Source organism: Halichoerus grypus, chromosome 11 (assembly GCF_964656455.1).
Source record: "Halichoerus grypus chromosome 11, mHalGry1.hap1.1, whole genome shotgun sequence".
Lineage (NCBI taxonomy): Eukaryota > Metazoa > Chordata > Mammalia > Carnivora > Phocidae > Halichoerus > Halichoerus grypus.
This window is the reverse complement of record NC_135722.1, coordinates 87,355,607-87,381,197: the sequence shown is the minus strand read 5'-3', so window position 1 is coordinate 87,381,197 and position 25,591 is coordinate 87,355,607. Positions and strand designations below refer to the sequence as shown.

The window sequence follows — 25,591 nt, the reverse complement described above, 5'->3', positions numbered from 1 at the left end:
TTTTCCCATTCCTGCAATTTCATGGAATTTTGCAATTAACATATTTGCTTCTGCTTACAGCTCTTCCCACTTTTATTATTATCTCTTTAGCACCTGTTTGTTAGACAGTAGCAAAATTAAGAAGGCCGCTTGTTTAAAAATATCAGTTCTCACACCTACAGATCTCTGGAGAAAGAGACCCAGGAGTTGGGAATTTTTAAACAAGCTCTCCTACCAGGTTTTTTTTTTTTTTTTTTTTCAGTCATGTCTGAGAACCACAACCTTGGTTTAAATTCCTAGGATGGGCTTACTGGATTGATTGTGAATTTGAGACATAATGCCAAACTGCCTTCCAGAAATGTCATACCACTTTACATTCCCACAAACAGTGTGTGACTAATTTGGCCTCTTTTGTTTGGGTCTCTCTGTATTCTACAATATTACCTTGTAAATTACTCCTTAGTCCGTCATCAGCACAGTAACCTACTTGTAGGCTACTTTGTGTGTGTGTGCGTGCGCGAGTGCTCATGTGTATTCTAAAGTTTGAAGTCAAGGTCGAGCACTTTTCTTCAAGCACTCATTAATCATTTTGCAGTTCTCAGGACCCTGTCTGCATATTCTGTTCACGACACCCAGTCTGTGTCTCTCATCTCTTCCGTACCCTCCCTTAGGCCCTGCTCCTTGTCTGGTCTCCAAGCCATCGTCTTCAGGGCAGTAAAACCTATTTTTCCAAAATTATACAGGATACATGAAGGCATAAACTCTGCATAATCCGTCCTTACAGATGGAAAACAAATTCTGGTTCTTTCCACAAGAAGTCAACTACGATCTGCCCTCCACCCCCTGTTTCATCTTCCTCATCCATCCTGTTCTTAGTTCCAGAATCTTTCTGCCTAATTCTCCAAAAAGTCTTGAACCTACCAACCTCCAGCCTCCCCGTGTCAAAACTAAAATCCTCCCTCTTGGCCACATTATTCTTTAACTGGACCCAGATTTTATAAAGCAAGATTTTCCTCGGATTGAAATTCTAAATACAACTCTTTTTCTCTTTGTCAAAATTTATCTTCCTCCTACCTGGAAACTGGATTTCTTTTAATTTCTTTGTGCTTGAAGTAAAGAGCTATTTTCTCTCCCAAAGGAGACAGAAAGACTTTTTTCTTTTTCTTTCTTCCTTTCTTTTTTCCTTCCTTCCTTCCTTCCTTTCTTTCTTTCTTTCTTTCTTCTTCTTCTTCTTCTTCTTCTTCTTCTTCTTCTTCTTTTCTTCTTCCTCCTCCTCCTCCTCCTCCTCCTCTTCTTCCTCTTCCTCTTCCTCCTCCTCTTCTTCTCCTCCTCCTCCTCCTCCTTCTTCTTCTTCACAAATTCATTGACAACCCTCAACAGTTAAGCTATAGACATTTAACAAGTTATATGCAGACATCAGCCTAAGAGATCATGTACTCTGGAATATTCAGTGGGAGGGTGAGTCATCTCAGACAATATAAAGTTTACATTATTCATTTATAACAATAATTATTTCTAATTGTCCGTGGCTTTAAAAAATGTCAAATAAATGCACAGAGAATAAAGCCATATAAAATCGGACATGGGTAGATTAGCTGTACTTAATGTTGCCTGAAATAAATATGAAAATATTTTCTTCCAAGTGCATTTATTCAAGCAGGAGCTTGCAGGCTAATACAGATTTCTGAACCAAATCATTCCATAGAACATTTCGGATCAGAGGATTTTTAGTACATGAGTGAGAACCTTAATATGAAAGGAAAATGGGGTAATATGAGCAGAAAGTTGGGCTGGGATCCCAAAACTCTCCCTCCCTTTCTCTGAGTTGTTTCTTCTCGGGGCTGTCTCTCTGCGCCCCATAAAGATAATGATTTGAAATTCCAAATATCGATCGAAGATACCATGTAAGAATCCGAAGAAATGAAAGAAGTGCATTATTTCTATTTTACAGAGAAATATTTTGTGCAACAGTGATTTAGATGAAAAGCTATATGCACCTACATTTGGTAATTTACATCATGTGTCAGATTTCCTCAAAGTGAGGTCACATGTTCACAGGAATGCTAGTAAGGTCCAGCGGTAATAAATACTATTCTGTGATTTCTAGTTTTGCTACTTTTATTTCTCAACATTTAGCAAACACAGACCGGCTTAATTCTGGCATGGTCCCAACCTTGAGAACATGGAACTCAAATGAGCACAGAGTTGTCTCAGAAACGTGGCTAAGTCATCTTCATACCCGTAACGTTTTGGCTGAAATTCTGTCAGAACACCTCCCAAACATTAACTTGATAAAAATCACAACCTCCTTCAGGAGCTATGGACTGTTTTCTGGTTTTAGAAGAGAAAACCAAAACCTTTTGAGCTGTATCCGCTTACTGTCTTCCCTGAGAAAACAATCCATTGTTCTGCCTGTACAAAGGACTAATTTGACTAGTTTTTTTCCCCTGGCTTGGCAGGACCTTTTATTGAACTGATTGAAATGACCAGATGTTTTGGCAGCTTATGTAGACATAATCTAAGAGACTCAATAATTGACTTAAGTAAACGTATCAGGATGTGGATTGGCAATAGTATCGGGATTCTGTTCTGTGATGACTTCAAATTCCTTTAAAAAACGCAGGCTGCTTGTGTAATTGAAATGCCCAGAGATTGGCACCACCTCATATACTTCGGTAATTTATAGCCTATTTAGATCTGAGCATCCCTGTAACTTTTGAAAGTAAGCAAGGGAAAGCATTAGAGATCTATAAAGATTGTCCTTGAGGCTGTCTGCTCAGAGTGAAATGAAATATCTTTCTGCACAAAAGTCTCCAGATGAAAAAATTGAAGCAAAATTTCATTTGACTCAGATTATCTAAAAAATGATATGTTTGTATTTTTCTTAACTTTTGGGAGTTTTAGATGAGAGTGTTTAATACCAGAACTTTCCATATTATTTTTTGATGTTCCATTTTGTTTGAACATATGTGCTGTGTTGTAATCTCTACTGATAATAAAAATATTCACCATGAATAGCTCACAGAGGTCAGTTTTCTCTTAGAAGCCAATCGTTGTAAGAAATATTTCAAATTGGGGTTTATTTCTTAGAAAAGGAAACAGTCTAGGGGTGCCTGGGTGGCTCAGTTAGTTTAGCATCAGATTCTTGGTTTCCACTCAGGTCATGATCTCAGGGTCCTGGAATCAAACCGCGTGCCTGGCTGGGCACTCAGCACGGAGTCTGCTTAAGGATTTCTCTCCTTCTCCCTCTGCACCTCCCCGCCTTGTTCTCTCTTTCTCTCTCTCTCTCTCAAATAATCTAAAAAATAAAAAATAAAAAAAAAAGGTGTGGATGGATTTAAAAAAAAAAGAAAGGGGGTGCCTGGGTGGCTCAGTCGTGGGATCAAGCCCCACATCCGGCTCCCTGCTCCGCAGAGAGCCTGCTTCTCCCTCTCCCTCTGCTGTTCCCCCTGCTTGTGTTCCCTCGCTCGTTGTGTCTCTCTCTGTCAAAAAAATAAATAAAATCTTCAAAAAAAAAAGAAGAAGGAAAGAAAGAGAAGAAGGAAAGAAAGAGAAGAAAGAAGGAAGGAAGGAAGGAAGGAAGGAAGGAAGGAAGGAAGGAAGGAAGGAAGGAAGGAAGGAAGGAAGGAAGGAAGAAAGAAAGAAAGAAAGAAAGAAAGAAAGAAAGAAAGAAAGAAAGAAAGAAAGAAAGAAAGAAAGAAAGAAAGAAAGAAAGAAAGAAAGGAAAGAAAGAAAGAAAAGGAAACTGTCTACATGCTGTTCCCTGCACCAAGGCTTTCTAACCTAGGCTGAGCCCAGGACAGGACACTACAAATATGAACCTTTGGCCGGGCAACTCAGCTCCATTTTCCTTTTTCTCCTGAAATTAAGGCTTTCTCTTGAATTTGTTTAGCCAACAAGATTTTTTGGGTTTTTTTAAAAGATTTTATTTATTTGTCAGAGAGAGAGGGAGAGAGCACAAGCAGGGGGAGTGGCAGGCAGTGGGAGAGGCAGGCTCCCCGCTGAGCAGGGAGCCCAAAGAAGATGCGGGACTCCATCCCAGGACCCTGGGATCATGACCCGAGCCCAAGGCAGATGCTTAACCGACTAAGCCACCCAGGTGTCCCGACCAACAAGGTTTTGCAATGTCTCTCCTTAACCCTTTTTAAAAATTCCTCTTTCCTACCCATCACTTCATTCCTCTTAAAAAAAGAAAGTTTACAGACTCTGGGCCCAGGCAGGTGTGTGTGTGCAAATGCACGCCCCCTACACTTAGACCTAGGTAGGTGCTTAGCACCTATGTCCGGGAGTTTCTACGATCTTCCTTTCTTAAGAACCTGGAGCACCGAGAACATTACATTCTCTGATGGGCACACGGCACCCGGTGTTCTTAGTAAATGCTGTTCTGTATTAGCTAATTAGCTAATAACAATCACGTCAGCAGATTTCTTTAATCGTCCAAAGCTCTCATGAATGTTTTACCTTTGTGTGTTCAGAAGGCCGACGGGCCCCTCGAGGCTTTCCCTGAGCTGGCTGACACAGGAACCTTCTTGTCCTTGGTAACAGGCGACGTGACTGTCCCACTGCTAACTGCTCGTTCTCTGAAATCCTGCCTTGCTGGGTTGCTGACTGGCCCCGTGTTAGGGAAGATTACCAAGAATTCACAAGAAACCTAGCCGAGGCCCGCTTGAGGCAAAACAGAGAATAAAAATATTTTATGAGATAATCTGAATGGGATGTCACCCAGTGGGTGCAGGATCATGGTATTTTTTTTTTTTTTTTTTGGCAGACAAAACAATGTAACAACTATAAATGAGCTAGTCCCTTGTGAAGTGCTGGTTAGAATGATTGACTCCTGCAGATGCGCTGGGTCTGTGGCTCGAGGTGCCAGATGTTAAGTAGCACTTTGGGGACTCTTGGTGGCCAGGCCATTTCCTTTATAGTTAACGACAGTCCCGCACTCCGACACCTCCTCCTCCCACTCTTTATTTCTCCGTCGATCCTGGCTTTTGAACATTGAGCCAACACCAACCCCAAACACATGTAAAACAGCAAAGGCTCTGATGGTTTTGAAAATGCAGTTTTATTTTGTGATGGGTTGTTTATTTTTTTTTAAGATCTTATTTTTTTATTTGTCAGAGAGAGGCAGGCAGAGGGAGCCCAATGCGGGACTCGATCCCAGGACCCTGAGATCATGACCTGAGCCGAAGGCAGACATTTAACCGACTGAGCCACCCAGGCATCCCTGTGATGGTTTTTGGTAGCCAATTGCTTATTGTATTGGACTCAAAGTAAAGGTGGAGGGAAGACAGGCTTTTGCATAAGTGAGTGCTGGGCACAGGCTCTTCCGTGAAACCCTCCAGCAAACCTTGCAGTTGGCTGTATCACCCACATGTTACTGCTGGAGACCAGAGGTCAGGGAAGTTACTGAGTGATTGGGTAGGGACGGCACCCAGATTTGCCTGGCTCAGAGTTCTTTCCACTTACCCCAGACAGCCAGGGCATCGCTCCACTGAATATTGAGAAGTGCCTTTTGTCTCTGGTTGTAGTTTTCTCCTTAGTGAGCAGTTAAAAAATAATGTCAAAGTCAGGGATGCTCTAAACTTCCGTGTTTATTTTCACCACAGTATGAGAAAGATAGGAGAGATTACATTTTATTTTCCCGGCTATGTCAGTCAGCTGAGATAATTGAGGCACACAGGCTATTGGCAGAAATAGGGCTGTTTGAGGCCAGGATAGCAGCAGTAAAAAAAAGGGGAAAAAGGGAAAGGATTAGCAAAAGAAATGATTTTAATCTGTATACCAAACCTCTAAAATTTTGGGGAACATTTGGTGGATTAATGGCATTTCCACTCTGCATGTAAACGTTCTGTGTTCTGTAGATACAACTATTGTCTTAGTTGATTTGCTTTTTTTTTTTTTTAGTTTAAACTTTTCCTCCAGAAAGATGTTTTGAGAAAGGACAGAAGGACGTAGTCAGACCTTCCCAAACCCATTTGTCAAGTGGATTACATTTGTGTCCTCTCTTAAAAAGATACTTTACAGTGTATGAGAGCAGTTTTTGTAAATTAATATCATCATTACAAATGAGCTAGCCTCCTTGTACACCTCCTTTAGCTTCTTCTTGTACAAGGCGGCCATGCTGGGCTCCTTAGGCAGCAGTTTTGGCATGGCCCTGGGGCCCCAGGGAATATTAACTTACAAGGCTTTCCCTCTCTTGCTTTTACATGTCTGAAACTATTTCAAAACTTAGTGACTGAAATACAAGTTATTAAATACACTTTACTAGAATATAAAGAGTGCTTTTGCCCCCTTCTCCTCTTTGGAGAAAAGCTGGTTGGGAATGTACTTCTAAGACTTCTGGCATGGCTCTTCTGAACATCTACATGGACACATAGCCCAAGATCATAAAAGGAATAAACTAGGCATCAAGATGAGTTCAGCTAAGGCTAGAGCCTACATGCAATTTAAATGCTGCCCTAGGATTTTTATTTATTTTATTTTATTTTTTAAAAGATTTTATTTATTTGAGAGAGAGAGAGAACAGGAGCTGGGTGAGGGGCAGAGGGAGAAGCAGACTCCCCACTGAGCAGGGAGCCCAATGTGGGCTCGACCCTGGGACTCATGACCTGAGCTGAAGACAGACACTTGACTGAGCCACCCAGGCTGCCCTGCCCTAGGATTTTTTTTTTTTTTAAAGATTTTATTTATTTGACAGTGAGAGACACAGCAAGAGAGGGAACACAAGCAGGGGGAGTCGGAGAGGGAGAAGCAGACTCTCTGCTGAGCAGAGAGCCCAATGCGGGGCTCCATCCCAGGACCCTGGGATCATGACCCGAGCTGAAGCAGACACTTAACTGTCTGAGCCTCCCAGGTGCCCCCCTGCCCTAGGATTTTTAAAAACCATTTTGTTTTAGGGACACCTGGGTCGCTCAGTTGGTTAAGCTTCAGACTCTTGGTTTCCGCTCAGGTAGTGATCTCAGGGTCATGAGATCGAGCCCCACGTTGGGCTCCACAGCCTGGGTCAGGCTCCACGCCCCATGTGGGGCTCCACGCTCAGCGCGGAGTCTGCCTGAGATTCTGTCTCTCCCTCTCTCTGCCCCTTCCCGCTACCCTCTAAAATAAATAAATACATCTTTTTTAAAAACCCCATTTTTATGAGTACTAGTTGAGCGGACATACCAGGTATGAGCTGAAGTAGGAAAGTGGGATTCCTTGGTTTCTGATTATCAGAGCCTCCTAACATTGCAAAGATGTCCTTGTCCCCTTTTTCTGGCTGGACTCTATCCCCAAGGAATCAGGTACCAGATGGAATGGGGGACTGATTTCCTGAAGCCTCTTGGAGGGTATGAATTGTTAGCCCCTTCTGTGCCTGCCCAAGTGTGGCTCAGTGCAGACGGCCCATTCCTCTCTGTGTGTGTTCCCCTCCCTGGGCACGGGGGCAGACACTGCCTGGGCAGAGTCACCAGAGGCTGAGAAGTGTCTGTGGGTCTCCAGCAGCTGGAAAAGGTTTGAGTCTCTTTGGCAGATGTTTGCTGTTCCAGCCACTTCACTAATGTTGGAAACTAAACCCCTGACTATTCTTGACCAAAGCCCCACTTTGTGATTGACAGCCAGGGTGTGCTTCCTCCCACCGAAGGCCTTTACAGTCTGAGAGAAGGAGAGAGGGAGTGAAAAGAGAAAAATGGAAGCAAAATGGGAATTGGGCTAGGTGCCATTGCTAAAAACCCAAAAATATCGAGGAAAGAGAGTGGCAAAGGCTCATGTGAGGAGAAAGACAAATTCAGTACAACAAATTAAGATTTGAAGTCCCATCATGTGCTTGGGTCTTTCACGCATATTATGTAATGATCCCAGCGTTCATGCATTCATTTCTTTCAAAAGATTTTATATATTTATTTATTTTAGAGGCAGGGGAGGGGCAGAGGGAGAGGGAGGGAGAGTCTCAAGCGGACTGGGAGCTGAGCGTGGAGCCCCACTTGGGCCTCCATCTCACCCCTGAGATCATGACCTGAGCCCAAACCAAGAGTCCGATGCTTACTGGACCGCGCCACCCAAGCTCCCCTCTGCACTCATTTATTTATGACACGCTTACTGAGACCCTACTGTGTGCCAGGTGCTATGCTGGAGAACACACCAGGAGTTTATTTCACCAGGGGGTGAAATAAACATGCAAAAGATAGTGCAGCAGAGGTAGGAATCAACAGCCTTGGGGAGTGGGGAATCCTTTCTCAGAGGAGGTGACATTTGAGATGGGTCTTGAACTAGTTTTTCAGGCAATGAAGGAGGGAGGGACTGGGCTGTGGAGGGCATTCCCGTAAGGGGAACAGCTTGTGTGAAGGCATGGATTATGAAAGGCCAACCTTGTGAAGTAGGTAGGTATTACCATTGCCACTTATAAATGAAAAAGCTGAGACTCAGCTTTGATTATAAGCGACAGAGAGCTGGAGGCCCCAGATTCCACGATCTGGAATCTCTCTCTCCCCTACACCTGGGACGTGTGCCCTCAGACCCCCTTTAAGAGTTCTTGCCTCTGTGGCAGAAAATCGAGAAGGTGGAAGATCCAAGGAGTTGAACCGAAATTCTTTAGCTATTTTAAACACTGCAGATTTCCAACCAAAGGATAGTCTGGGGGAGAGTGTGAGCAAATGTTGTGCCTGTGGTCGAGAACCCGAGCGGGAAGCAGAGGCGAGGCAGATTCCCGCCGGGCACGGTGACCCGGGCTTTCGGCGCTGTCCCCGCCGCGCGCTGCCGGCAGCCTCCCGTGTGGCAGCGCCGCGACGCAGGGACACGAGAGCGTGGCTGCAGATCCGGGTTTGGAGAGAGGGAAGGAAGAGACGAAGAGAAGGGGCAAGGGAGGGAAGAGAAGGGCAGAAAGGAAAAGAGAAACCAGGATGGAAGATGGGGTGAAGAAGAGAAGGGAGGGCAGAAGAGAAAAGAGAAGGGGGACGTCCCACAGGGGAGGGGAGGCCGAAGTGCTGGGAAGAGTGGGGGGAAAGGGAGGAATGGGAGGAAAGGGGGTAAGGAGTCAGGGCAGTTAAAGGAACAGAGAGGGTGAGACGGGGCGCGGAGCGGGGCGGCGGAATAAGCCTGGAAACGGAGAAAAGAAGTTGCAGGGGGGAAAGGCCGGCCAAAAACAGGGCCCAGAAGAGTAACTCGGAGTAAGCGCGTCTGGTAAGCGCCCGGCAGGACCGGACAAACAGTCCACACCGGTAAAGCTCAGTCCCTCGCCAGGGTCGCCGGGTTTAAGGAGAGGCTGTCGCTCAGGTGCTGCGCCCCAAGTCTTGAGCACGCCTCGCGGCCCGCGCTCCCCGTGGGGTCGCCCCCACGCCGCGGGCTCTTGAATCCCACCAAACACTCCGTTTCTCGGCCCCTGTCAACAGATCTGCGCTGGCCAGGGGCAAAATATAACCCCCCCACCCAAGATTGTCCTCGGAGCGAGCGTCGCGCCCTTGGGACTCGTCCCCGGCTCGTGGCGCCGCTGGTCCCCGCTGGTCCCCGCTGCGCCCGCGGCCTGGAGAACCCCTCGGGGCTGGCACCGCGCGGCGGGGCCCCGGTTGAGCCGGGAGCGGTCCTCCCTCCCCCACCCCCCGGTGCCGGACAGCGGACAGGCGGCGGGGACTGCTGGTCACCAGAGCCCGGGGCGCTCCCGGGCCCATCGCGGCGACCTCGCGTCCCCGCGGCAGGACGCGCGCCGCCGCCGGGACACCTGGCCGCAGTCTTCGCGGGCCCTGGAGCCGCCTGCGCGTGGAGGAGAATGAACGAAAACAATTCTAAACGGAGAGGAGGGGAGGAGTAGGGAGCCCCGGCACACGTGAACACATCCAGAATGAAGATCCTCAAAGTCGCACTGCGAGCCATGTCTAATACCCGGCTCTAATTCGGCTGACTGCTATTTTCTCTAAGTGCCTAGTTATTAGTCCTCCAGGTGTGTCCCTTCCGTCCGACCTGAACCACCAGCCCAGGGGCGCGCGTCCGCTTGCTACCGCGGCGACTCGGGCTCCTGGGCGAGCAGCTCTGCAGCGAGCCCGCCGCGACTCCGGGCCGCTTCCAGGTTTCCGGCGAGATGTCACCAGCCCCAAACTCGGTTTCGGAGAAGGCCGTCCGCGTCTATAATTCTGTCTCTCTCTCTCTCGTGCGTTTTCCTTCCGGCCCCGCGCACACCAGTTCGGAGACAAAATCGTGGGAAAGCGGTGCCGCCGGGCGGTTGTGGCCGGCCGCCGGGCGGGGTGGCAGGACGCAGGCAGCGGGAGCCGTCCCGGGCGCCGAGACTGGGTGGGGGTCCCCCTCGGCCACCAATTCCAATCGAACACAAGTTCGTACAGATACTGATTGGAACAGACTCGGAGGTTAGGAGCCCAGGAGGGGGGAGGCAAGCCACCCAATAAGCGTGTGTCTTCGGGGCTCCCCTAACCCTAAGCGTCGTGAGGGACCCGGGAACGAAAGCCGCACTGCCCGGAGCATCGGGCGGCCAGAATCCTCGAGTGGGGCTGAGGGCCCGCGACACCGCGACATCGCGCTGCGCTGGCCCTGCCGCGGCGAAAACAGTTCATAAACGTTAAAACATAAAAAAAGAACGCACGCTTTTGGGGGATTACTTTCTCATTTTTACGATTTATTATTGGGATAACGGTCAGGGCAAGGGTCATTTATGGTTTGGGATCTCGTGGGAGCGGTCAAGTGTGCGGCTCCGCGCGGGCCGAGAGCCTAGTGAACTGCAGGGGAGGCCGCGGGTCCTTGGGAAACCGGGGAGAAAGACACACGGGTCCTTGGGGCGCCGGCTCTGTGGCCCGCAGCCTCGGGAGCCTCAGCAAGGACTCGACTTCTTTCTAGCAAGAGACCTAGACGCGCCTGCTCCCCGGGTTGCGGGTTGCGCGCACGGGACCCAGCCCAGGAGGCGCACGGGGTCGCGTCCCGGAGGAGCGGCCCAGGCCCGGCCCGCGGGCGGGGGCGGCGCGCGCTCCCCACACCGCGCGCACGCCCGAGCGCGCACACTCGGCACACACACCTGGAGCTCGTCCCAGGAGGGGGGCGGGGAGGAGAGCCAAAGCGAGTGTCTTAAAATAGAGAGGCTGGCAGAGGAGCGCGAGACACCGCGAGGCGGGAGGAGGCGAGCGAGAGAGGCGGGCACGAGGTGTGCAGGTCCGCGGCCGGCTTGCACTGGCGGGCTGGGCGGGGTGGGCGCCGACGCCCCTCGGCGCGCCTCGGCACCGGGCCCCGCAGGAAGCGCGCGCTGATTGACAGCTGCGCCGTCCCAAAAAGGCTCCGCGAAGATGCTGATCCGCGGGTGGGTCTAGACGCGCGGCCGGCGCGCCCGGTGCCCGCTCCCGTCCGCGCGCCTCCCGAGCCCGCCGCCTCCCCGGCGGCCGAGGAGCGGGGCTGAGGCCCCCACCGGCGCGCCAGCCCCCGCGGCCCCGGCCGGCCGGCGCTCTCCCCGGCTCACCATGCACTGCCACGCGGAGCTGCGGCTGAGCTCGCCCGGCCAACTCAAAGCAGCCAGGCGGCGCTACAAGACTTTCATGATCGACGAGATCCTTTCCAAGGAGACCTGCGACTACTTTGAGAAACTTTCCCTCTACTCCGTGTGCCCGTCGCTGGTCGTGCGACCCAAGCCCTTGCATTCCTGTACCGGTAAGACGCCTCGCCGGGGGTGGGGTGGGGGAATTAGTGGGGTGCCGTGGCTTTCGCGCGGGTGTCGGGCGCCTTCCCGCCTCCGTCCTCCCACCGGAGGGCGAGGGGCTTCCTCCCGGTGCCCTGGTGGGGGACCAGACTTGTCAGCGGCGGGCATCGCAAGGGCGGCCGCGATCTGGGACGGGCCAGGCAAGGTGTGGATCGCGAGGCTGGCGGTGGAGCGGAGGCAGCGGGCCCCTCGGAGCGGCGGCTCGGGCCACGCCGGCGATCCCGCTCGCGGGAGAAAGCTTCCTCCTTCCCGGCGCCGCTGTCGTTTTCGGTCAGAAAGTTCAAACACTTGACCCGGTTCAGCGCCTAACTCACTGTTTCAGGAAGTGGTGTTGCTGCTCCCCTTGAGTTAACTTGTCCAACCTCCTCTTGTCTCCACTGGGAATTTTACAAGTCAATCAGTGTCGTGAGGTTCTCAACAAAATCCAGAAATCATTGAACTTTACTTAAAAGGATCTCCCTCTGGGGCAGTAGTTCTGGAATCCATCCCCTGTGGTGCAAGCTGAGGAGGTCACCCTTTTGTTTTAAGGGACTGAAAAAACAGCAGTTATAACAATAAAAACATTCCTCACGTCTGGTTTCCTCTATCCACAAGAGCCTAACTAAGATCACTAGGAAAGATAAAGAACATTTAATAAACACGTTGAAAAAGCCGTAGGTTTATATGGAAAGTAAATCCGAAGGTATTTTTAAAACTTTGAGTGTATTAAGAGAATCTCCAAGTTTCAAAGTGCCCTGGCTTTATAAGGATTTAGGCTATCGAAAAGCAGGTATAAAAGAAAAAAAAAAGTTAAAGCAGTTTTTATCAAAAATAAGTGACTGTGTGTGCTTTCAACTAAAGGTAAAAATTTAGTATTTCCCAACTAAAAGAAACTTTGAGGTTATATTTGTTGCATGGGTGTCCTGAAATAAATAATTTTGTTATACTCCCACTGAAAAAGTAAAGTGAAGAGCTAGCAGTGTTTTTAAAAGACATTTTTTTTTTTTTTGACCTTTCAGGCCAGAAGCTTCTAGTGCACAATGCTTAGAGTCCTATATTTTCTTTTGATTTGATGGGTTGTCCCTGTAGGACAATCAGTTAATATATGTAAATACAGCAAAGTTCTTTGAAAACCAAGTTGTTTCCACATGTATTTGGTTATGAAATGAATACAATATTCAGGTATGCCTTTGTAAAATGAACTTTATCCGTAAGGTAGAATTAGCCTTGATAGCTCATAACAGGACTTGCAATACTAAATTTTAAGGGCCAAGAAGTATATGAGACAAGAAACTTTAGAAATAAGGTAGATATGCTTGATGTTTATATTTTTACATTTACGTGCCTGCAATGCATATGTAAACCCTTGAATAAATAGTCTACGTATATATTAAATAGAGGAGGTAGGCTAAGTCTTGTATTGAGCATAAATCATCACTTTTCCTCTTTGAGGAAAAAAAAAAGATTTAATCATAAATTTCAATGCACCCTGCTATGACATCGCATGACCCTAGGACAAAACAGAACAATTCTGAACACTGAGTATAGCACAGGGCCGGCAAAATTTTTAGTGACTTTGTGCTCTGCATTGACCCAAAGGCAGATTTGCTTGGCTTTTAGCAGTCGCAGAATTGGATCATAGTAAAAACATGCTAAAAAAAAAAAAAAAAAAAAAGGTAATAAATAACCTCAGAAAACAGTGATCCAGTCATCAATAGGAGCTGAGTAAGTTCTGTTTCACTGAGTCTTGTATGGAAATAAGTCAGAGGAAAATAAGATGATTCATATGTAGTTTTGAGAATGTTAAGGGTGAATTGCACGTGTATCACGAACTAAAAGTTTTGCTTGGTCTTGTGCTTTTGAAGTTCCTTGATGGTTTGTGTGAAAGGCTGGTTGTTGGTAATGGTTTTCTTGCCCTGTCATTCCAGTGTTTACTTTCTTTAGATGGTTCTTTCGAAAAATGTCGTGATTTTGTGGTTGTTGAGATTTAAAATATAGAGACTGGGATTTGCCAGTGGAATTAAACCCATAAAAACTGGCTACAATAGTCCATACTTTCAGGTCATAAGCCTTTAGTGGGTTTACGATTACAGTTAAAGCCTAATGTGTATTAGATCATGGGAATCCCATTAGTGACTTCTCAAGGGTTTTGCAAATACCACACTTTCAAAGCATTTTTGTTGTTTTTAACAGTCATGTTTAAGATCAAAAATCTTAGACTGGATAAATTTAATCTTTTATTAATTAAAAATGACATTAAGTTGCTGGCATTCTACATTCAATACAATTATATGTATATATGTATATATATATATATATTTTTTTTTTCTGGATAGAGATAAATATTTAGCACTTTTGGTAGAACCGATGTATAAAAAGTTCAAATCAAGTGAAAGGCATACATTGGAATTAAAATTACTGAACTTTCTCTCATCCTTCGGTTTGCTATTTTTAAGATTCAAATAACTACCAACAGTGAACTTTGCCAGGTAAAATAATGAAATAAGATTAAAAAAAAAAAAGTTACCACCCTGCACAATAAGTATATAAATTTGGGGTGAAAAAAAAGCTACAGCATTTAAGAAGCCTCTACATAATTAAGCAGTGCACATTGTTTAGATTTAGTAATCCAAATGCCAATTTATGGTACTAAATCTCCTCAGGCAGAAGATCATGTATTCAAGTAAATTGAGAAATGGAAACATTTTTCATTAGGCAGATCATCACCTGATGGTAATTTATTATTAGACACTTTAACCTTGATGGAATACTCCCCTCCAAAAAAAAAAATTGTTTGTTTTAACAGGCCCTTTCTTACTACAAATACAGTAATTTTAGGCTTATCAGGCTGTCTCTAAATTTATTTAAGTTTCCCAAGAGATGTTCTACATCACATAATAGACAGTGAGAAAGGGAATCCTATCCTTTGAAGCCAAATTGAAGGAACATTTGTCATTAGATTTAAAATAAAATTTAAAACACCGAGCCCAAAGAGAGCCTCCATTTGAAAAAAAAGTTTGTTACTCGGACCACTGATGAGGTGTGAAATATGTTTAGGATTATTTTAAAATCTGGTAACAGGGGCGCCTGGGTGGCTCAGTCGGTGAAGCGTCTGCCTTTCTCTAGGGTCATGATCCCAGGGTCCTGGAATCAAGTCCCACATCCGGCTCCCTGCTCTGTGGGAAGCCTGCTTCCCCCTCTCCCACTTTCCCTGCTTGTGTTCCCTCTCTTGCTGTGTCTCTCTCTGTCAAATAAATAAATAAAATCTTTAAAAAAAAAATAAAATAAAAAAATCTGGTAACAGTCATCCCCATTTAGAATGGAAATATATTGCCATCTAGAAATCAGTTAACAATCTCTCATAAATGTTAGAACATTGACAGTGATTAAAGGTCAAAAATGAGGTGCAGTTCAGAGTATTATAAATACTACTTAACTCTCGAGTGCATTATTTCATTTTTCTGGTTGTGATTAATGTTTCTTGGTGAGAGTTGCTTAAAGAAATCTGGCTTCTCAGGATGGAGTATAATGCAGAGATAATCGGCAGGTCATTTTTGAAGGCTCTCTCTTTCAGTTTGGTCTTTAGAGACAGGCAGAGTTTGGAAAAAATGAATAGCCTGCTTCACAAAAACAAGGCTGTAACAATTTATCCTAAGAGTTTTCTTGAGGATACTGAGAAGCCAACCTACTGTGCTAATTACTTAAAATTCTATTTTAGTTATTTATACTTACAACCTAGAATTACCTTAGACTTGCACATGCGTGTTTTGCGGCGGCGGGGGGGGGGGGGGAAGGTGAATGTAGATACTAGGACGTTTTGCAGCCTGTGACCAGCACATGGCTTTTAATTAATCCACTAAAACCTACAGGCCAATTTCTTTCTCCTTCCTTGGTGGAATGGTTCTGCTGGATCTCCCGGTGACCTTCAGTGGCCAGCCTTGTAGAACTGACTGTTGGGGTACAGAGCTGGAAGGGATCACAGAGATCACGGACCAATCTCCCCGAGCAGAATATCCTTTTTTTTTGTGAGGCGCTAGGGTCACATCAGTGCTTAGACACAGTTTTAATCCACGCTATCCACTGCCTGCCTTCTTGTTAGGGTACTCAGAAATCAGGAAGATTTCCAACTTGGTTACACACCCGGGATAAATCCGTGCAGTCACACCCAAGGGACAGTCAACCAGCCAATTAAAAGGGGCACTTGGGGAAGGGTGTTTATCTTAAGAGGTGGCATTGAGAACATTTTATCCTTTGGTGGGTCCAAGAGAAACAAGTTCTTTGGGGTGGTGTCTTGGGTTCATTTTTATCACAAAGATTGGGTGTCATCCCAGTGAAAAATGAAATGAGGTGGGGACATGTGTAATGGCTTCTTTGGAAGTTAGGCAGCCTGCTGTTGCTTCAGGGAGTTGGCTCCAGTCATTTCCTAAATCTCAGTGTGGTCTTTCAGTCTGAGAATGAAGCCCGTAGGATCTTGGGAACCTGAGGGTTGGGGACTGGAATGTTAATGGAAAAAATGTAAACTGGGGTTTGGGAGGGTGATCATTATCAACAAGCGTTTGTACTTCTGCCAGAGGCTGATAGGCTTTTATCAGCGATTATTCATAACTGCTTCTCCTGTTCCCATTCTAAGGGTAAATAAATCGAGGGATGCACAGGACATAGGACTCATCCAGGGTCAGAATAGATTTGGAGCTGGGCTCTTTGGGCCCCCCTCAGCTGTTCGCATTTACTCCTTAAATTTTATGACTCCTTTGTTATACAGACAAGCTGAGTGGCTCCTCAGAAGTCAGTTTTAACTGGTGAATATAGTTCATTAGCAGTTTCTTCTCCGGTTCTGGTTTCCCTAATAACCAAGGGGAAAATGATTAGAAATTTAGTCCACAAGTTAAAATGCCTCTCCGAATGTCTGCAGTCTTTAGTATCATTTAATTCACCATTTTCATTCAACAGATCTTCATTCTTGCTTGGTGATGGCACTGTTAATGAGTTCATTACATTTCAGTTTATTCTAAATCTTGACTCACAGTTGGGCTACTTTACAAATTCCCCTAAACTATCTGTAGAACCACTGCCAAGCCCATCTTTGTTGTTCTCTAGAATGTATTGGGCAGTTTGGAATTGGGATCGGGCAACATTGTGACAATTGAATACTTTTGCTCACCAGGTGGAATTTTCTGTTTGAACTCCCCCTAAAGGGTGTCTTCGCCAGCCAACTTGTCATATTAACCTCGTTAAATACAGCCAAAATGAAACGGTGTTTATGGCACCTCTTTTATGAAGCCAGTCTGCCCGTGTTCTTGTGGGTTGTATGTCTGGATTGAAACCGCATTTGGATATAAGCGTGGACTGTATAAAGTTGCTAGTTGTAACCCACCTCAGGAATTGAAGTGAAAAGGTTGTTAGGTCGAATAAGTCCCAGGAATCTATAGGAAAAGCAGTAAGGATTATAAAAGGTTGTTTAAATTGTAAGGAGAGATTAAACAAACAAACAAAACCCACAAAAGGAAGGAATAGGGAAAAAGAAAAAGCAGGTTTCCCTGAAACTTTGGTAGCTGCTCCAGGGAGCCTTGCCCAAAGCCCAGGGTCCTTCAGCATGGCTGCTCAGGCCAAGCTAAGGGGGCTTCTGAAATTTTTATCCGTGCATGTAGAATAAATGTCAGGCCAGAAGCCTTTTTAGGTGTCATTTGCACTTTATTTTTGAGGTCCGGCAGGAACAGAGATGGAAAGCTAGGTAAGCCACATGATCTTAGGCTCCCTCATTGGTATGAAGCCCGTGAACTTGTATGGGTGTCGCCAGCCTGCTCCACCAGCCCCTCGTCCAGCTCCAGGGTGAAGTGCGCTCAGGTCCCGTGGCCGAACCCATTGCTGAACTCGTTCCTGGAATGTGGGACTAGAGGGCTGCAACAGAGGGCCGCGGGGATTGGGATGAGATGTCCAGATTTCAGCCTCATTTGCCATTCTTCCTTGGGGAAGGCCGTCGCACACGCCGTGTCGTGGAGTCATTTTTAATGTGGCACGGAGCTAAACCCCACTCTCACAGCTTGCTCACTGAGGGCTGCCCAGAGCCCGCAGGTGCTCACAGAGCTGTCAGGAGCCCCGGCTGGAAGCGACCCGCTTCCCTTGGCAGCAGCATGAACAGAGAGAGGAAGAGGGGACTGCGAGATATTCGGGGGAAGGCTCCCCACGTGTGACAAGCCCCCATGTGCTGCCTCTCTGGGGCCTGCCTCGGCAATAGCGGCCTGTGAGGTTGGAATGGCTCTTTCTTCCTCCACAGCACAGATGACGGGATGAAAATTGGCATTAGAGTGTATTAATAATGCGGTTCAGATCAGAACGTTGTATAACCTTGGTGATATTCACAAAATAAGTGGTTCGAGAAAGAGAAGCTTTTGTGTGTGTGTGTGTGTGTGTGTGTGTGTTTGTTTGTTTGTTTTTAACCAGAAAACCTCTGCAACCCCTCAGGATTTAATGTATTTTTATTGCAGCTTAAGAACAGTTAGGGAAAAAAAAAAAGTCTTGTTAAAATGAATGCTCTAAATAAAAACACAGTTAATTTTCCATTACAGTGTCTAATTACTCATCATCACCAGGGCATTTTTATATGGCAATTTAACTTCTTGAAAGTGGAAACTTGGCACACGTTTAAGGAAGAAAGCAGTGCTCCTAGATAGGTATCAGAAGATGGTCTAATTATGTTTGGGCTGGAGTTGATTCTTACACATGATTGCTCTGGAGAAGATAGGGGGATAGAGGGCCTCTTTCTTTAGTTGCGAAGGAGAGTCTCTGGTTTCTTCAGTGCCTGTTGAAACTGAATATGGAGGGAGAGAATTCTGAACGTTAGATGATGTGCAAGTACATATGAAAAGGGACCCTGCCAGTCACCAGTCCCTGCTGATGTCAGGACTACTTGATAGGCCTGGAGGACAGCTATCTATGCTTTCTGACTCCCCTGGCAGAGTGCATAAAGGTGAACATGGCCTTTCTCCAAGGAAAGGTCAAGATACCACTGAATAGAAGCCAATCTGGGAGGATCTCCACACGAAACTAAATATGTTAAGAGTCCAAGCAGACAAGCTTACGTGGCTCCTTTTTATTGCATCCCTCTAGCTTACCAGCATGTCCTTAGGAAACATATTCTTCTGGATATTGGGGATAGATAAGCATTCTCACAGTGTACGTCGAATAAGATTACCTGCTGCCCTGGTGATGTCAATGTCATCATTTAAAAAAAAAAAAAAACCTTATGTGTGTGATAAGCGATGTGATGATTTTCTTTTCGCTTTTCAAATTCAAGGATCGCTTATGACGTGTGGGAAAATGGAATGGTCTAGGGCTTGGTGGAATCTTAGGAAGTTCTAGCTGTATTTCCATGCCAGGAATGCCTAGCAGGTCCTTAATTCTGATTCACCTACCAGCCTCCAGCACCCACTTCCCTCTTCTCAGAGTTCTTTGCACTCTGTAACTTAACCTTTGTTGAAATTCAGGATTATGGTGATTTCACAGACAAAATCAAAGCCACTTGTATATTGAAGGAAGTGTAACATGGAAGTTTAGTTTAAGCGATGTCTAGGAGAATCGACGTTGTACATTTCCCTCATGGTAGCTTACAAACAACCGAGTCCTGATATTATGTCTTCTGTGGTGGGGGAACCGCCTGGGCAAAGAAAGTTGCCGAGACTCCTCCTCTTGTGTCCTCTTTTATTTATCCCAAAGGCAGCTACAAACTTGGGAGAAATGCTAGAAATACCCTGAACCCTCTTCTTCACATTTGTAACAATAATAGAAAGCATGCCTATCATGTAATAGGCATTGGACTAAGTGCTTCAAGATCAGCTAGAGATCATCCCTAGGAAGTAGGTATTATTATTGCCACGAATGGGAAGCCGAGAAATTAACTTTCCCAAAGTCACAGGATACATAAAGATCACTTACAAAGCAATAAGAAGGCAAGTAGAAAGATTTGCAATTCATAGAAATGAATATCTAGACAGTAAAGATGAAAGGATGTTCTGCCTCCCTGGGAATCAGAAAAACACAAATTAAAACGAGATACCATTTCACACCCATCAGATAGGCAAAAATAAAGAATCTGATACAATTGATGACAGCGATGTAGAGTGATAGACATTCTCATACACTGATGGTAGGAATATTTTTTTTTGGTACAATTACTTTGGAGAGCCGTGTGGTAACACCCAGTAAAGCTGCAGATCCACACATGCCCTGCAGCTCAGCAGCTCCATCTCTGGGTTGATGCCTTGAGAAAACACTGTATGTGTGGGAAGGGACACATGTTTAAGAATGGTCATTTCTGTGTTGTTTATGGTAGTGACAAAGCTAAAACAATCAAACCACTCTTCAGAAGGAAAAAGGATAAAAACATACGTCTATTCATGCAATGAAATTCTATGTAATGAAAATGAATGAACCAGAACATGAATGAACCAGAACCATATTCTGCATGTATGAATATGGATACGTGTTAGAAATACAGTGTTGAGAAAAAAAAACAAGTTGTAGATTGATACTTACAGTCTGATACTATTTATATACTGCTTGAAAACATGCAAACTAATATATTGTTGAGGGAGGCAAGCGTATGGGAGGAGGAGGGCTACCCACAGGTTTTTATTTTCCTGTGTAAAAATTTATTTATTAAGGAAAAGAAAAGGCCTAATGTAAATATGGCTAAGCATTCAGATTTAACAAAGCTTGGTCATGGGTATACAGATGTTCATTACATTATTCTTTGTACTTTCTGTATGTTTGAAATTTTTCATAATACAAACCTTGAAAAATGATAGTATGGGAGACCTCACATATGCACAAAGCTCTTGATCTTGTGGAATGCTTGATGGCTTTCTTAATAGCTTTTCTGTCCTGAAACAAAAGCTTTTAAATGCAGAGCTTGTTGTACATAGTCTCGCAGTAGGGAAATAAGAACACTTTATAATTAGACACATGAGTACAACTCTCACTAAAACAACCACTGTAGCTTCTGTAATTGGTTTCTGGATCTCACTTACCTCCCCGGGCTGGATGGGGATACTATTTATCACCAAGATAGCTGCTGTTCTCCCGGGTGATACTTTGGCATATGAGTAAACATTCTCTGAGCCCCGCATAAGGGCTAGAAGGGGTTTGCTCCATGAAGGGTTTGTTTATTTCAGATATACATCAGTAATCATGCAACCAGGAGTCATCAGGATTTTTCCCTTCTTAATGGTGTTTAAAATCACAATAAGTTGTCTTTTATTGCATCTTGCTTTTGTATCTATTTGCTGAGATGATATACCACCCTTGGCTTTTGACCTGTAGTCCATTGCTATTGACAATTTAACTTAAAAAAAAAATTGTCTAGGGACAACTGTGAATACCAAAGAATCTAAAAATGTTAAAATGTAGCTTATTAGCAGGGACGAATGATGTTGGTGTTGGCGTACAAACTGGCTGAGTTCTCCTTATCCTTTGGAACCACAGAGTTGCTGTGAAAACTTTGATGTGTGGTAGCAGACCTGGTTAGGAAGGGATGAGAACCGTTACCGTGGAAATCCCACAGAGAGCTGTGTGTTAGGGATAGTAAGTGGTCATCCTGTGGTTTGGAGAAGGTAACTGAGACCATGTTACTCTACCATAACATCTGCGGTGGCAGATGCTTTGCTCAGTCTATCTTAACAGCCAGGACCTTTTTCTTTTTCTTTCGTTCCAATTTAGAAATAGTGCTCTAAGACATTTTGACCAAAAGGTCGCCTTTGGGGGCTTTCTCCTTCTGTGTCCCTTTCAGAGAGAAAACACTCTTCAGTGGGGGTGAAACAGTTTGTACGGTCAAGAGTTGGCCAACGTGCTCCCCCTCCTAGACCATCCCTCTCTGCCTAAATATGGCAGACCCTTGAACAACACGGGTTTGAACTGCACGGGTCCACTTATGCATGGTTTGTTTGTTTGTTTTTTTAAATACAGTACAGCACTGTAGATGTATTTTTTCCCCTTCCTTATGATTTTCTTGGTAACATTTTCTATCCTCCGGCTTACTTGTTTGCAGAATACAAAATATGTGGTAACTGTTTATGTTACCGGTAAGGCTTCTGGTCAGCAGCGGGCTGTTAGTAGTTAAGTTTGGGGGGAGTCAGAAGTTCGACGGTGATATTTTGAGCGCCCCCCAAGCCCCTTATTGTTCAGCGTCAACTGTACATACAGAGAAGCAAATCAATCCAAGCGCTGTAGGGCGTGCGTCCCACCCAGACCATCTGCAGCCGTGTCACAGAGCTTTCTTCGGTGCTTGGCAGCTACGGTCAGCAGGAATTAATGACCACATCTAGAGGACTGTGGCCAAATTGGACATGACTGAAGGGACGGTGGATCCGTCAGATTTGTTGCCAGTGAGCAGACTTTCATGGGTTGCAGGAGCAAGGCTGCAATTTATCTGACCCACGTAGATGCACGCGGTGGCTGGAGTAAATCAGACGGACTGCAGTTTTCGCTGTGTCTTGCTCAGTCAACCTTCTGGATCTTTTCAGTGGAATCTTATCCCTCATAAAATGGACTAGCTGGGCTGGAGACTGTGAATGGAGAAAACGCTACGAAGACAAGTTCCAAAGAGCTGCCGTGCGACTCTCTAAGTAAGATAACATGCAGAAGGACTTGTTCTCGCGACCCATGGAGTCTGTTCACTGGCAACCAATCGGACAGATCCACCTTGGATCTTCTGTTTGGAACTACGTGGGAAAAAACGGGCGAGGACTTAGAATATTTACGGTCACTTTTTAGCAAGTTTCACCGAGGGAGAGAGATAGGAATATATTTGACTTAGGTTCCAGTCCAAGTCCTTTTCTTCTCATGACTGAACATTTTATTGAAATAATTGGTAAATCGCCCTGGAGGAGATTGTTTCAGAGGATGTTGTTAATTTTGTTATCCCTGGATATCATGGCAACTCATTATTGCTCTTAGCACGTTAGACAGCTGTGTAACTTGGAAGCATGTTTTCAATCCTCAGTTTAGAGCACAGCGTAAAGGAACGTTCTGTTGGAGTGCGGGTTTGGTTTTTTTAAACTGGGACATTGAGCCTGGGCATTTGGAACAATTAGCTGCGCAAGCAGAGTGCATTTCACTTTTTTTAGGTAACCGTAAAATAGAAATAACAATAATTATAAATGGTAACCCCGTGGCAGACACGAGGTGCTTGCCTACACGAGGGCATGTAAGTTAATGAAATAGTTGTTGCGACCACTGCTTTTCGGATGCGAAAAGGGGAACTCGGGGAGATGAAGAAATGGCAACAAGGTCACGTGAGTAGGTGGCACCGTTGAGATTGGAATTCAGGTCTATTTCTTTCGGTATAAAGCTCCATACTATGTAGAACCATATGGAAGTATGCAAATTAGAAGTCAAGCCTGTCCCTTTCCATGGGGGGTCCATACTGTATATAAAGCAAGGTCCGATGAACGTGAAGGAATTTATTTTGCACCTCTTAACTCCTTTACACATATTTACAATCATTTAGTGTGTGCCAGTCAGTCTTTCCTTTCCCGTGATTATTTGGGTCTCTGAATGATTCTAGACGAATTCTAAGAAGCAGTACTATCTTTGGAGGAAGCGAGATCATAGACCTACTGCCTTCTGGCAGTGTGATTTTGAACCCATCTCCTTGCCCCTGGGTGTCCTTACCGGTGTGACATGCCTAAGGCTTCTTTGGTCACATTGCTTCCATGAGCTGTGGTTCTCTGAATAAAATTTTCTGTGGGGGTCAAGGGTGGAATTCCCATCCATCCATCCATCCATCGATCATCCATTCGTTATTGTGAATCAGAGAGAATATGCTTAAAAACTAAATACAGCCAATTGCCTGGAGAGTTAAGACTTGGAATATTTTTCATGAAATACTCACTATTAAATTTAGTGGGGAAAAAAATCTGGCCACTTGTTTGCCATCACTTCAAAGGTTAAGAGACTAATTTGTTTCACATTATATATTGTGGAGCTTGGGGTGGGTTCTGGGAATCTCTGTTTTTAAAAAGAGATTATAATGAAAAGTCAAGTTTGGGAGCCACTGTAGTGTAGATATCAGCTTAATGGTGAGATAGATGTAATTTGTACCCCATGACTTAAATACAGGAAGCTGGTTAGTGGAATGATCCTAGTGGATGGATTTTGAGTCGGATGGTACTGGGTTTGTGTGCATTTTATTGTTTGTTTGACCTTCGGCAAGTCATTTGACCTCCCTGACACTCAATTACTTCATCTACAAAAGGAAGATAATATTAACTCCCTAATGGGGTTAGTCATGTAGGTTAAATGAGATAATGCATATAAAGCTCTTAGCATAGTTCCTGGCATGTAAGTGCTCAGTAATTGATAGCTTCTCTTAAAAATAATAATCTTATAATCATAACTGCATCTTGGTTGACTGAAGCACAGCCCTTTAGGGAAAGATTGCTATTTGAATTAAACTCAAGAAAAACTAAATATCTTTAAAAAACCACTTCACTCCAGGGCATTCTTGTGAGTTATGTCATAGCACTAACTGCCTCTTGAGGCCTCCTGCAACCTGGATGGTCTGTGAGCCAAGTTCAAGTCGTCATGAATAGGTATGTTTGATTCCCCCACCTTCCTGTTTTATAATATGAATTCAGAATTTTGTAAATTCCTAAACGAGTGGCACAAACAGGTCAACACGACATCGTCACAAAATGTGCTTTGTTACTTTCTTCTTTTACAAGAGTTGCTCAGGATTAATTACCCGTAGGAAAGGTTTCATCATGCAGCTGTGTACCTCAAGAACTGTTTCAGAAAAGTGGCAGAATTTCCCAACAAGTTTGAATTCTTTTCTTCTTTGAAGAGTACAGTTAGGGATAATCTTTTCTTGTGCAAGAGAATATGAATATTCTCTTATTTCAGAGTACTGAGAGAGAGAAAAAAATTCAGTTGTGATCTTTTTTAATTGGCGAAGTGGAAAAGGTAGCAGGTTGGGAAACAGTTGTTGTCCTAGTATATTATTGGGTCTGTGATTCCCAGGGAGTTCCAAATAAAGCCCCTGTTTTACAGCTTTTAAATTGCTCGTGGGGCTAGTTTAAGATCACATTCTAAGTGGTCATGGTGGCTGTTGTGTTGAAGGACTGCGTGGACAAGGGTTTGACATGGATTTTCCCAGGAATTGTGTTTCTCAACTAGTCACTGGTATCTTAGGAGGCCCAGTATCTGCTAATGAAATACTTTAATCGATGAATCCCCTCCATAGGGTGAGAAAAATTCTCTTGATGAGGAGTTCTCCCCTTCCATGGTGTGAAAGAAGCCCTGGTGAACAGGGCAGTACGTCTGTCCCACCATTTATAATGATGATTCCTACGAGCAGTGTCTAGTGACATCATCCAGGCCCAGTGGGGGGGGGGGGCGGCCGCAAGTGGAAGCAGGTGGAATAGGACCACTTGGTGTGTCACCATGGCCACATGGAGTGGGGCTGATTTGTGTAGGCAGGACTCACCTGGTTCCCTCAGTTCCTCAGGACCATTGTTGAAATAGGACTCAGTGGGAGAAATGGATTTTGGGCAGCCTGTTGAGAATATTCTGTTAAAGCTATGAATTCAGAAAAGCAGTGTGCATGCATTTATAACCCAGTAGGAGGGGAGTAGGCAGAAATGGATGAGAGGTGGGAGGTGGGGTGTGAGAAGGAATGTCGCAAATGGGGAAAGAAGAGTCGGGGGTCCGGAAGCAGGTTGTACTACTGGAGCCTGAAGCCTGGGTCCTTCGACACCCATAGGAAGACAGATTTAAAAATGAGAATGGAATATTTCATTTTGGAAATTGCCCTGTGAGTACCTGCTTATTACCAGAGGCGTTCCTCAAAACCGACAGCAGTGATGACCTCTGATTGGGCAGCAGCCGGCCCAGCCACACATGTTGCGTAATTATCATATATATTAATGATGCGTTGAAGAATTTCATCATCCTGCATCACAAAAGATCGTTATTATTACA

At 45.1% G+C, this 25,591-nt stretch overlaps 1 protein-coding gene across 1 annotated transcript in view; it reads left to right on the top strand.

Moving 5' to 3' along the window:
* The first annotated feature begins 10,935 nt into the window (after window positions 1-10,935).
* Window positions 10,936-25,591, top strand: part of BARX2 (BARX homeobox 2) — a 70,900-nt gene continuing 56,244 nt past the window's right edge. The window contains exon 1 of the mRNA XM_036086282.2: window positions 10,936-11,589. Within this exon, the coding sequence (XP_035942175.1) occupies window positions 11,403-11,589 (187 nt within the window). The 5' untranslated portion in view covers window positions 10,936-11,402. The remainder of the gene's footprint in view (window positions 11,590-25,591) is intronic.